Source organism: Pangasianodon hypophthalmus, chromosome 16 (assembly GCF_027358585.1).
Source record: "Pangasianodon hypophthalmus isolate fPanHyp1 chromosome 16, fPanHyp1.pri, whole genome shotgun sequence".
NCBI classification, from domain to species: Eukaryota; Metazoa; Chordata; class Actinopteri; order Siluriformes; family Pangasiidae; genus Pangasianodon; species Pangasianodon hypophthalmus.
Window position 1 is genome coordinate 6,637,678 of NC_069725.1, and position 13,311 is coordinate 6,650,988.

The window sequence follows — 13,311 nt, forward strand, 5'->3', positions numbered from 1 at the left end:
GTACAAATCAGATAGCCTCCATATCTGATCATTCTGTCACACATTCTGTCTCATTCACATGTCATTAGAAACTGGGGACAAAAACAAGAGCTTCTTTCTCTTTCCATAATTTCAGTTTCTCTCTTTTTTTTCCTTTAGTTTTTCTTTTCTATATATCATTGATTTTGAAACCCACTTTGAATGGACAGTTATCTTCTGCCGCTCCTGACTGTAGCTAGCATGGTAGTTTGCCGTTCTTACGAATCTCTGAGAGCCCTTGCGTATCTAAATGCAGCATGAAAACGGACTGATGGATTATGGTGTCTATAATTTTTTTTTCCTCTCTGACTCTTATGACTCTGAGTGCATGCTGATGCACGCTAACTGCTGCCCCTCCGGCATCCTGGATGGTGCAATAACACGCAGTCTTCAGAGATGGGGAGAGAGTAAAGCCAAATTGTGCTTTAGTGGACTGATTTAATTAACTGGTGATTTACCAGGCTTCGAGCGCAGCTTCCAGACAAGGCTGTGCGTCATTGGGAAGAGTCTCTGTAAAAGGGAAATCAAATATCTTTAGCTCTCCTTTTCTCCCCAGTTGAAGCCTGCATGTTTTTGCTCTTTTGACTGACTTTTCTGATAATGACAACCTCTTTCCTCTGCTCCTGTGATGCACTTCAGACTGTGGTTTCTCAATACTTTCAATTTAACCTCAATGCTTTTTCCTCTTGACAGCCAACCACTGACATTGAGATCAAGAAGAAACTCTCAGGCTCTTTAATGGTTTCTATGGACCAACTCAATGCTTCTTTTGGGCACAAAGAGCGAGCGAACAGCGTCATGAGCGTCACCAATACATTAGTAGAGGGTAGCCTTTTTTAATTTTGTTCTCTTATACTACATTCACACTTGCAAGTGACAAGTGACTCATGTTATTTGCAGTTTGTCTCTTGTGGACGTGTAGTGGATGTGACCTGTCCAGTGTTTTTTTGTTCTGACGATATATAAAAAATGCATTAATCAGTATAAGAATTGGTTATTTGATTTACATGTTACATGCAAAGCTTATACTAGCTTCATTGGCAGATCTGCAAAGCAAGCTGATATAAGCACCTGAAATTAAGTTTTATAAAATTTAGGGTGACTTTAAAAAATAATACATAATAATGAAACCACAGGATTATCAATAATCTGATTTTATATCTCATCTGTTTGGTTTAAAGAACTGGAGGAATCGCAGAGAAAGTGTCCACCATGCTGGTACAAGTTTGCCAACAACTTCCTTATCTGGGAATGCTGCCCCATGTGGCTGAAGATCAAAGAGATTGTTAACCTGATCGTGATGGACCCCTTCGTAGACTTGGCTATCACTATATGCATCGTCCTCAACACTCTGTTCATGGCCATGGAGCACTACCCGATGACGCCACACTTTGAACACGTGTTGTCTGTGGGCAACCTGGTGAGGGTCTTAAATCTGGCTTCTTACTGTTCTTCATCTTGAAGCATATTATTTAGTAACTACAGTTTGACTAATATGAAAGGGCAAATGTTTGCATCCCCCATGGTTTCTGGGTGACAAAGTAATAATGATAATAATAAAGATGTAAAAAAAAAAAAAAAAAGATGTTGGTGCAGCAATACAAAAATGCAAAACATGAGCCAAAATCAGCAGAAAATATTTTGAAAAGAAGCTTTGTTGTGGTTTTTGCAGTATTCAGACCTGATCTGTAGAAAGCATTATATGATATTTAGCATGACAAATATGTAAAGAAGAATGGGCAGACAATCTGAGAGAGAAATAATGAACAAGGCTTCAAGAGGCTGAACACTACATCTGAAAATACAAGAGGCAGTTATAACAGGAAAGGGTGGGCATAAAGGTTATTATACCACAGGGCTGCTGAATTCTCTAATCTCTAATCTCTAAATGGTCATGTTTATATTAATGCAGTTATTGTTTCTGTAGTAAAAACTAATTTGCAAGTACTAGTATGGCAAATCCGCCTCATAATGTATGACTAAAAATAAATGGATTAAAAATAACTTGTTTCCGGTTCCATAGGATTAAAGAAACCTATAAATGGATAAAGGCATGATGTGTTGACCTTAATGAATAAAAAAAATTTAATCACTGGGATATTGATGTGGTAGATGAGGAAGAGAACATTTTGAGACATGATGTTATGGAAAAATAATCAACTTCAGTGTGGTAACAGTAAGCATCTGGATGCATTATGCCACTGTCTCTCTCTCTCTCTCTCTCTCTGTATCTCTGTATCTCTTTCTTTGAATTTCTCCCTATCTCTATCTCTCTCTGTATCTCTCTCTGTATTTCTCTATCCCTATCTCTCTCTGTATCTCTCTCTCTGTCACACACACACACGCACACACCGGCTCCTCCTTGCCTGTAGTCTGATTGAGAGACATTGCTACAGGCTGAGGTAGTGGGAGGCCTGCATTAATATTTCATGCTGCCTGATCGATGAGCAGCTCTAAAATGGTACCTAATATTAAAATCAGTGCAGTTTCCTGCTTCCATCTCATTGAATAAAGCGACTTATAGATCAAAGACACAACCTTCTTATTATTACACTATGTGGATGTGTAACATGACTGTCTCTTTACCTTTGTCTCTCTTTTTTAATCTCTCTCAAGCTCCTTTCCTCACTGCCACTGTCTCTCTGTGTGTCTGATTATTAATAGCTCACATACGTTGTATTGATCATACTTTGTCACTTCAGGATGTGTGTGTGTGTGTGATTTGAACAGCATTACCGGGATTGATATGCTGTAGGTAATGAATCCATACTATCATATCCTGTACAGGCCAAAGGTCATGAATATTAATAGAATAAGCTACTGTATAAGGTGTTCATATATTTATGGTATATTTATATATTACAACTGAGACAGGATGTAGTTGAGTAGTTGTGGGTTAAGGGTCTTGCTTTAAGGGGCTTTAGGATTTGAACTCACAACCTTCTGATCAGTATCTCAAAGCCTTAACTACTGATAGCACTTGTGCATAATCATATAATATGTAAAACCTGAATCTATCGCTACGACTATGCTGAATTGTATATTTATATATATTTATATTTCATTACCTTTCGCTGTGTTTCACAATGTGAAACTATGTTTAACTGACCTTTCACAGTGTCAGTTCAGCAAATATCCCAGTTGAGTAACCACCAGACTTAATCAGCCTTTTTTAAACCATCTGAAACAGTTGATGTCTGATGATCGTAGTAGCGTGTAGATTGATGTTGATGCTTATTCACATATTAGCTTCTCTCAGGCTAGTGGACTAAATGTTAGGTTTCAGCTGCTGCTGGTGCACAGCTGTTTGGAGGTTAGCGATGACTGGGATCACGTTGTTCCAGGCTAGAGGAAGTGTGACTCATGCATCAAGGCCAAGCTCAAGCCTCCTGCAGCCTGCTAGGGCAGGAAGATTTATTACTGATGTCACAGCATCCTCTGATTACTTCACTGCACCCTCTTTGCTAATATGTGCTGAGTAAAATGCCTTGGATATGTCTGACTTAAGGGCTCGTTATACTTCATTAGGACTGCTACTGAAAGCTGACTAAAAGCCCCAAGCTTTCATAGTCTTTCAGAATAGTAGGAGGATCTTAGCTGTCCATCAAACAAAGCGTGATAAGTGAAAGCACGTGGTTTATTGTTCATTGAAAGATAATCGCAGCACGATTTGACTGAGATGAGGATGCTGAGGATTAGACAGAATCACATTGTCTAATAGCAAATGTTTAGTCGAAAGCAAGATTCAAGGCTTTTGAACTTCTCTCAGTTAAAGCGGAATGCTTATATGACACAAAATTGTAACGATATAAACGTGAATGTGAAGGCAGATCCCATATGAACAGCTAAACTGTAATGACTCCAACTCACCAACTTATTAAGGACAGGGCATGCTGTTATAAGAAAATAATCAACGATGTAGTGGTGCCAATGCTTACATTTTTTTTATTAAATAAAGAATAAGGTCATACTCTTTATCTGTTTATAGTTATGTTTAACTACGTAGTTACGTGTTATAAACTGTTTAACAGCTATAAACAATCGTTTGCTCAAAAAATGCAATTTTGTCATGTTACTGAAAAACTGCAAATCCCTTTGCCCTGATGACTTTCCCTTGTCTGAAAACTTAAACAAAGTGCTGACACTGGAGACTCCTTCCAAAAATGCAAAAAAAAAGGTCTTCTCACAGAAATTCCACACGTTTTTTAATCTGTTTATGAGGATCATCATAAAGTCCCTGTGTAGGTTGTTATTATAGACATGATAATGTATTAGAATGAGTGCATTAATGTAAACCTTGCAGCTGGCACTACTGTCAGGGGATGCTGTTATAGAAAGTTAATCAACATCTTGTGACAGTCACATTCAAAAAATGCAACAGTGCCTTTTTAATGCTCCAGAGGTTTCAGAAGACTTGTTTCCATATAAGCCTTGATATGGGTCTATTTTGATTGGCTTAATATCAAATTATACAGCACTTCAAATCACAGATATAATCATCAGTTTGAATATAATGTGTGGATTCATTTATAGTCAATATTGTTATTAAGCTATTATACTCATTTCCTTTTTCAAAGCCTCAGGTTTATTCACAAAAAACCATCCATTTTTTTTTTTAATTTTAGGAATTTAAAACAAGCTTTTAAAGCTGCTGTGTCTTTTCCAGGTATTCACTGGAATTTTCACTGCGGAAATGGTGGCCAAGCTGGTTGCAATGGACCCGTACTACTACTTCCAGGAGGGATGGAACATCTTTGATGGTTTTATTGTGAGCCTGAGCTTGATGGAGCTTGGATTAGCTGATGTGGAGGGCCTGTCTGTGCTCAGATCATTCCGATTGGTAAACACTCACCCATCACTCTATACTGTATGTTAGGAATATAAAAGGCCTGACCACAATTCATTAACTGCTCTAGCTCTAAAAGCCTCATTTGCTTTCAGCCTCGTCTGAAAGCAAAATGATGATACTTTGCTTTAAAACAATTCCAGTTTTTAAACAATAAGTTTTTCCTCCTTCAGTTTCGTTCTTCTCTTTACTCTTGTTTGCTGTTTTGTGTGCAACCCTCAGCTGCGAGTGTTTAAGCTGGCTAAGTCGTGGCCCACTTTGAACATGCTGATAAAGATCATTGGGAACTCAGTGGGTGCTCTGGGGAACCTGACTCTGGTCCTGGCCATCATTGTCTTCATCTTTGCTGTGGTGGGCATGCAGCTGTTTGGGAAGAACTACAGGGACTGTGTGTGTAAGATTGCTGAAAGCTGCGAGCTCCCCCGTTGGCACATGAATGACTTCTTCCACTCGTTTCTGATCGTGTTCCGTGTGCTGTGTGGAGAGTGGATCGAGACGATGTGGGACTGCATGGAAGTGGCCGGTCAAGCCATGTGTCTCATCGTGTTTATGATGGTCATGGTTATCGGAAACTTAGTGGTAAGAGTTCAGATTTAGTCTTAATGAGCTGCTGCACTGTAACATTAATGTTGTATTTTATTTGAACAGCTTCCAATTTGAGCTTTTCTTCATGATAAAGTATGCAGTGTTTTATAGAACACATGGTTGGATGGTTACTAAATGCAGAATGTGGTATCAGGGTTGTAATTGTGTCCTGGCTCTTCAGGTGCTGAATCTGTTCCTTGCCTTGCTGCTGAGCTCATTCAGTGCAGACAACCTGGCGGCCACGGATGATGATGGAGAGATGAACAACCTGCAGATCTCTGTTAACCGTATCAAGAGAGGCATAGCCTGGGTAAAGGCCAAAATCCGTCAGTTAGTGCGTGTTATCCTCCGGAGGCAGGTGGTGGATGAGGCCAAGCCTCTGGACGAGCTGTATGACAAGAAACTGAACTGCATCGCCAACCACACGGACCTCAACCGTGAGTTGGATTACCAGAAAGACGCCAACGGCACCACCAGTGGCATCGGCAGCAGTGTGGGCAGGTACATGATCGACGAGGACCACATGTCCTTCATCCACAACCCCAATCTGACCGTATGTGTGCCCATCGCGGCAGGGGAGTCCGACTTTGAAAATCTGAACACGGAGGACTTCAGCAGTGAGTCAGAGGCTGAGGGCAGCAAAGATGGGGTGAGTCGTTTAAGAGCAGGCATAACATGATTAAATGTTGAGGAGCAAGACGGTAACTAAAACTAACAAAAAATATATAAATTGGGTCAGAACTGAGGCAATGATAACAAAGGCAACAATAATATCAACAACAATGTTGTTACTGTTGTTACTACAATGAACTGAAATAGCCCAAAACAAAGAAAATATTAAATATATAACAAATAAGATTAAAAAAATTTTAGTTTTTTTTGCCATCAGGATATTCAGGAATCAAAGAAGTGGTATTTTTCAATATCTTGCTACTGAAAATCAGTTTCCTGGAGATTGATTGAGATAGTTTGCGGCATACAGAACAGGATTATACAGTATGTCGAATATACATCAAGAAAATATGGAATTTAAGAATCTTAAATAAACACTTGGATAAATGTGACACTGAATATATGTTTGTAAAATAGTTACACTGTTGGTGTATGATTATTAAAGTGTATCATTAAAGTATGACCTAAACCCGTTCGCCTCTGTTAGCTGGATGACAGCAGCTCGTCAGAAGGCAGCACTATAGACATTAAGCCAGAGGTCGAGGAGGCTGTGGTGGTGGAGGCAGTAGAGGAGTACGTCGACCCAGAGCCATGCTGGACTGAAGGTATCACTTAAACATACATAAACACACACTTAGTTATAGAGGGGTTGTGTAGATAAAATTGAATATATAAATATATAGCATTGTCAGTTTATTAGATATGTCAATTTAGTTACTAACAAATGGCAACTCAGAGTATATAAAAGAAGTAAATACTTTAAAATGCATTTACATTGCTTGAACAGTGAGTGAAGGACTACAAAAAACACTTAAAAATTTAGGAATTCGGAGACATTTCAGACTAGAGTGCTTCATCAATTTTGCAAGCAAAATGTTTCAGATGTCATAAAAATGAAGTACAAGAGTCAGACAAGACAATATTGTATTAATATTCTATCATCCAACTACAGAAAAAATATATATTGAGGAAAACAATAAAGTTTTACAATATAAATATCAAACATCACAATAAAAATAGAAATTGTTCTCTGATGTATATTTTCTTAGAATATTTTTATTTTTGAATGATAAACATTCGGACAGATTTATTACTGGTATGGCATTTAACCTGCTTTTTTGTGGCATTACAAATAAATAAATAAATAAATAAATAAATAAATGGCAAATTAAAAAAATGAAAAAACCCTTCACTTAATTTATTTTGTGTGTAAATGTACATTTTTTGTAAACATTTCCATATAGTATTGATGAAATATATTTTTTGCTTTCTTAATGTTCAGGTGTCAAAGTTGTTATAAGCAGAAACTCAGTCAAAACTTATTTTTTCTACATTTTTGGCTGTTATCCAGATTTTGCCACAGCAACATCTGACAGGTTTTCCCAGAACACCATACACATACTTTGTACGTAAGCTGTATTTGATTTAACTCGGAAGTCAAGTCTTGGAACTTGGAATGATGTAATTTTCAAGCTACAAAGTGGGAAAGTGTGTGTTTTATTAGCAACAAGCTAGCCGGCTACCAATAGTGATCAGGAAATTTATGATGTATCTACAAAACAACAAACTGTATGGCCAGTGTTATAGATTTAACCAACTAATGTGTCTGTGTTGATTGATCTAAAGTAAATGCGCCTATAAACTCATTTACAGTAGTGAAATAATATTTACTGTTCATGGTGTGAGCTGCCATGTTGATTTGACATTAACATGGGGTAGAGGATTCCTTCCTGACTCTCTGAGTAAAAAGTCCCAGTTGAGGGGGCATTTTCTTTGGTTTCCCTTAGCTGAAAGTTAGAAATACAGAGTTATGAGATTTGTTGTTCGCAGCATCTAACACTATACACTCTCAGAAGAAATGGTGCTAAACTCTACCTTTCCTTGTGGAACCCTTATCTTAATTAATGTATAGTTCACCTGGAAATGTGTATATAGTGTACCTTTAAAAAAGATTTAAGATAATTTGAATGTAATTACCTTTTAAAGCTTTAAATTTACACTACATGCACCTTTCTAGGTAAATTATAGATACTAAGGTACAGAAGGTGTTCCCATAATGGTACCACCCTAGTGACATGAAATGAATCAGTTTTGTGCGGAGAATGTTGTCCATTATTTTTTATTATTATTATTATTTTTTTTTTACCAATAACATCATCCTACTACATGCTTTGCTTTCCCAATGAGTAGTTTTTTTGCTGCTTATGTGGTTAAGGGAATTGTTGTGATTTGCAGCTTGTGTTGCGCGCTACAAGTGCTGTGACGTGTCCATCACTGAGGGCTGGGGAAAGAGCTGGTGGTACCTCCGCAAGACCTGCTATCTCATTGTGGAGCACAACTGGTTTGAAACGCTCATCATCTTCATGATTCTGCTGAGTAGTGGAGCCTTGGTGAGTTCACACACAGAGACACTGAGCTTCCAGTTTGTTAATTATTAAAACTGGTAGACCTAATAAACTTATAGCTCAGTGTGAACATAGACACACACCCCTACAACCACAGCATACCCAGCTCCACATTCATTTAGTCTTAGTCTCTGTGTAAAATGGTGTAATTATGCAAGCACTAACGTGAGGTGAAGTTCACTCACTTGCTGCAGAGCAATGGAGCCTGAAACACACACTTCTGTGCCCTGTGATTAATGGACTGTACCATTCATCAAACAGGGGTTCTATTTCTGTTCCTAGCAAGGCTCTTCCCCTGTGTACCAGTAATGAAGCCCAAATTAGAAACTAATGCAATTCAGGAGCCAGGTCTTACTCAAGAGCATTTTGGAAGCTGACGTTGCTTTTGTTTTAAAAGAATTACGACACAGTTGCTAATCCTGCATTTTCCACACGAAACTGCTTTGATAATTAGTTTTACAAGTAATGTGTTAGCATTTTAAACATTTTAACATTCCACAGCAGTGAACCAAATCTTCTCCATCCTTATAGAGTGGACTCATTAAGCCATATTGTTTTCAAATTTATACCACAGCACTGTAAAATTTCTTAATTCTAATTAATCAGAAGGTGTTGATTGATTTTCTATAAGAGCAGCTCTGGCTGTAGTTTGTTTTGCAAGGTTTATATTAATGCGCTTGTTCTATATTAACAACTTACACACTGACATGTATGGCAGATGCTTCACATACACAGTTTTAAATAAGTGAGTGTAGCCATTGATATGGTGCTGTTTACTGTGTGTGGAAGTTTATTTAACATTTTGGAAGGAGTCTCCAGTGTCAGTGCTCTGGAACTGTCAGAGATAAAGCTGTAACTTTTAAGTTTGCTGACATTACTGCTCAGGCTTACGTAAGTGATAACAGAGAACTAACTTGTTTCATGGATGTTCCACAACATTAAATGTGACTATAAACAGATAAAAAAAGTATGATGTGTTGTTTTTTAATTAATGATAAATTTTAATCGTTGGCAAATTGCTGTGGCATAAGATAATAAATAAAATACTTCAGGACATGATGTTATTGGGAAATAATCAACCATCAATTATTTTCCTATAACAGCACTCCTCATTGAGTTTTATTCCTCACTTAGCTTTAGTGACTGAGTTCTGTCTTGTGCTCTTCATGTAGGCTTTTGAAGATGTATACATTGAGCAGAGGAAGACTATTCGGATCATCTTGGAGTACGCTGACCGAGTGTTCACCTACATCTTCATCCTGGAGATGCTGCTGAAATGGGTGGCCTACGGTTTCGTGAAGTATTTCACCAACGCCTGGTGCTGGCTGGACTTCTTCATCGTGGATGTAAGTGTGCTGCTATGCTTCCTCTGTGTTGATTAGAGAAAGTTATTCTATGATGGCCTCACACATACACACCTTGTCGAGTGCAAGCTAGCTAAATATGCAAGAGGTTGGATGCAGACGATATACTTGGCCACATTATTGATGAAATCCTATTTAGAACTAGGACATCATTTGTTGTTCTTCTTTCATCGGCTCCCGTTAGGGGTCGCCACAGCGGATCATTGGTCCGTATATTTGATTTGGCATAGTTTTTACACCGGATACTCTTCCTGATGCAACCCTCTCGAGTTTTTATCTGGGTTTTGGACCGGCACTGGGAGTGCACTGTCTTGTGCATCCCCAACGACTGAGGTTGGTTCCCTGGCCAGGAATCAAACCGGGGCTGCGGCGATGAGAGGGCCGAGGACTATCCAATAGTGCTCCAGAGACCCGAGCTAGGACATCATTTAGTTCGCTAAAATGAATTTCATATAATGTCATCCATGATGTTACCAGTCCTTGAGCATATTGTTACCTGCGATTTGGCTTTAGTTCATTTATAGCTTTCTAAGGCTGCTTTTACATTTGATATTTTGTTCAGAACTGCCAGAATTTCATAATTCTGTGGGAAGGATTTAAAAAAAGGCTTTGCTGTGTATGTGTGTGTGTGTGTGTGTGTGTGTGTGTGTGCGTGTTTTGTCACAGCACTTCCAAATTTGAACTTGTTAGAAAAGCACAGAGTGACTTCAAGCACTTTTTTTTTGACCTAACCAATTGGGTGACAAGTTGAGGGGCACGTGAGAAAAAACTACATGGAGGACAAAAAGTTTAGTCTTGTTAATGATATTATAAGAACATTTATGCAATGTTAAATTGAAAATATTTCATACCATCTTGGCTATTTTTGGGACACTTACGTCTTTTCTACCTCCAAAGCTAAAGCAAAGGCAAACAACTTCCTTTTCAACAAAGTTAAATCAACCTTTATTTGATCTTTATTACTGATGATAATTAAATCTAATCTAGAGAGAAAGCTAGGCTAGTTAGTTAGCTAGGACTGGTAAGAGCGTTGCTTATAAAAAGCTCCTTTTTGTGCCGATATGAAAAAAAAAATGCCTAATGTAAAAAGCAGCCTATGTTTCATAAGGTATCAGCTCTGTAAGTTCATAAAAACACCAGCGTCATGGCCTATCACGTTCACGGAGGCTTAAAATAGCAGAAAATAGTGCTGTGTTGTCTTTGAGCTGACAGCAAAAATGGAAAGGGTTCTCACACAGGAGTTTCTCCTGAATATCTGCTCCGTGTCTGCTGTTGCCATGCAGATAAAATAACCTCCAGGGATTCTTTTCCAGCAAGGTGTGACTGTGTTGGGCCATTTCATGAAATGAAGTCCTGAATATAAAGTGTTACAGAGTGTAATGGTATGCAGAGGTGACGTGTAATAAGAGCATATCAGTTACTTTCTCAGGAGTCCATGCACTTAGCTTTGAACTGGAACCATGTTTTATCTATAGACGTGCAGGCTCATCACCCATGCATAACCATGAAAATGTTTGCTACTGTGATGCTTGAATATTTAAAACAATTCTCTGCTAAAAGTCTCAGAAATCCTGTGGCTAGCAAAGAATTGTATATTCCTGTGCAATCACATTCCTTTTTGTGCAGATTTAAAAATAAAAAATAAAGAATACACTGTGAACCTATGTGTGAGAAATAAAAAATGGCACATAATTAACATAGCCAATCAATAACAATGATTATTGATACGATATTCAAGCATTGCTAAACCCTAAAATGTTCCTTATTCTGAAAACCGTATTTGTGCCTATGTATTGTCTAATGCAGTGTTTAATGAATACGTCTGATTGAGCTCCTATTTGACCCTCATTGTGAAGGACCCTCCAAGTGTTACTCTTAATTTTTTGCAGAGGTTGAAAAAATCTAAATCCCTTTTTCATTATAAATTTAGCAACTGTACAGTGTGGCTTTTTTATGAGACAAATGTCTGTATGTACTAGAGATGTAACTGAATTTAAATACATTATTCAGATTGAACAGATTATGTATTCCAAACAGATTTCCAAACAGATAGTAATAGGAATGAAATATGAAATTTATTATTTTTTTTTTTAAAGAAAGATTGCCAGAAATGTTCACAGGGCATCTGGTGAGACTAAAGATGTGCATCAATTCAGGTGCAAACAAGTACTCAGATATGAAGCTCGTGGGAAAAATAAAGACCACACTGCATAATGCATTTACAGCCTTTATTTATAACATGCTGACAGTGCTGGTATGTATACTTCTGGGTTTTGTTTTGTTTTTTTTAACAATGTTTCCAGTCATAGTTATAATGTTTAGGCCATGCTCACTTTGGGTTTCAGTACAAATACAAATATGGATATGGATATTTGAAGCACTAAACAGATACCGATATAGACTATCTATATCGGTATCTGTTTAGTTGCATTACACACACATTACACTGTAATGCCATTGCATTACACTCCAATGGCCATGGTATTATATGTGTGACCTATTTCTGTTTTGTTTCTTTTCTATATTTTCTTTGAACTTTGAACATTTTACGTAGGTAACATGTATCAAAGTTTATTGCATCAAATGTGTAATTTTCAGGCTTTAGAAATTGCCATTTTGATGCATTAGTTTATCTTACAAAAAAATATTAAACATACAATGAAAGGTATACTGCAGTCATAAGTTTGGAAACATCTTATAAAAGGGTTTTCTTCATTTTTACTATTTTCTGCAATTCTTTATAATAATAATGAAGACATTAACACTATGAATTAAAACATGGAATTATGCAGTGACCAAGAAAATTGTTAAACGAATAAAAACTATTTTATTCTATTTTATAACTATTTTAAATTCAGCAAAATGTTTTCCTGATAAAGCATTAACTTCACTGTGTACAATTGCCTTAGAAACAAATTTGAGTCAAAATGTCTTAGGGACAATGAAAAATATATTCATATATATATTACTAGTTTGTCCAACCCTTTGACTGGTTGTTAAATTCTACATCCCAGTGGTTGTAAATATGAATCCTGTAAGTGAAGCAATAGAGTGACACAAACAGAGAGAAATATCAAATATGAAAAGAAGATATTCCAGTGATTTCTTTTAAGAAGCTAGATGTATTTAAAATAAATGTATTGTTGCACTGTATTCTCAGGTTAATTAGCTAGCCTAATCGACTAGGCTAGCATACATGCTAGGAAAGTTGAAATCAGTGTTAGCCTTGGTCTCTAAAGCAGCGGTCTTCAACCTTTTCGGGCAGAAGATCACTTTGGAAGTCAAAATTCGAACTCGAGATCTAAAACACTATATGTTGCCAAAAGAAACAAAAAGCCAACCAAGCGTAATGCCATTTTACTACCAGTACAAGATTCATAACTGTAATTGGCCAGAATTAATATTTTTCATAAATTGGGCT

The 13,311-nt window shown here is 37.3% G+C and overlaps 1 protein-coding gene across 6 annotated transcripts in view; it reads left to right on the forward strand.

The window, feature by feature from the left end:
• The window catches only part of scn8aa (sodium channel, voltage gated, type VIII, alpha subunit a), a 63,612-nt gene that overhangs the window by 33,124 nt on the left and 17,177 nt on the right, over positions 1-13,311 (forward strand). For all 6 annotated transcript variants that reach the window (XM_053240675.1, XM_053240673.1, XM_053240677.1 and 3 more), the window contains exons 13-20: positions 712-844; positions 1,200-1,438; positions 4,685-4,858; positions 5,087-5,443; positions 5,631-6,098; positions 6,609-6,726; positions 8,357-8,511; positions 9,699-9,872. In XM_053240675.1, the coding sequence (XP_053096650.1) occupies positions 712-844; positions 1,200-1,438; positions 4,685-4,858; positions 5,087-5,443; positions 5,631-6,098; positions 6,609-6,726; positions 8,357-8,511; positions 9,699-9,872 (1,818 nt within the window). The remainder of the gene's footprint in view (positions 1-711; positions 845-1,199; positions 1,439-4,684; positions 4,859-5,086; positions 5,444-5,630; positions 6,099-6,608; positions 6,727-8,356; positions 8,512-9,698; positions 9,873-13,311) is intronic.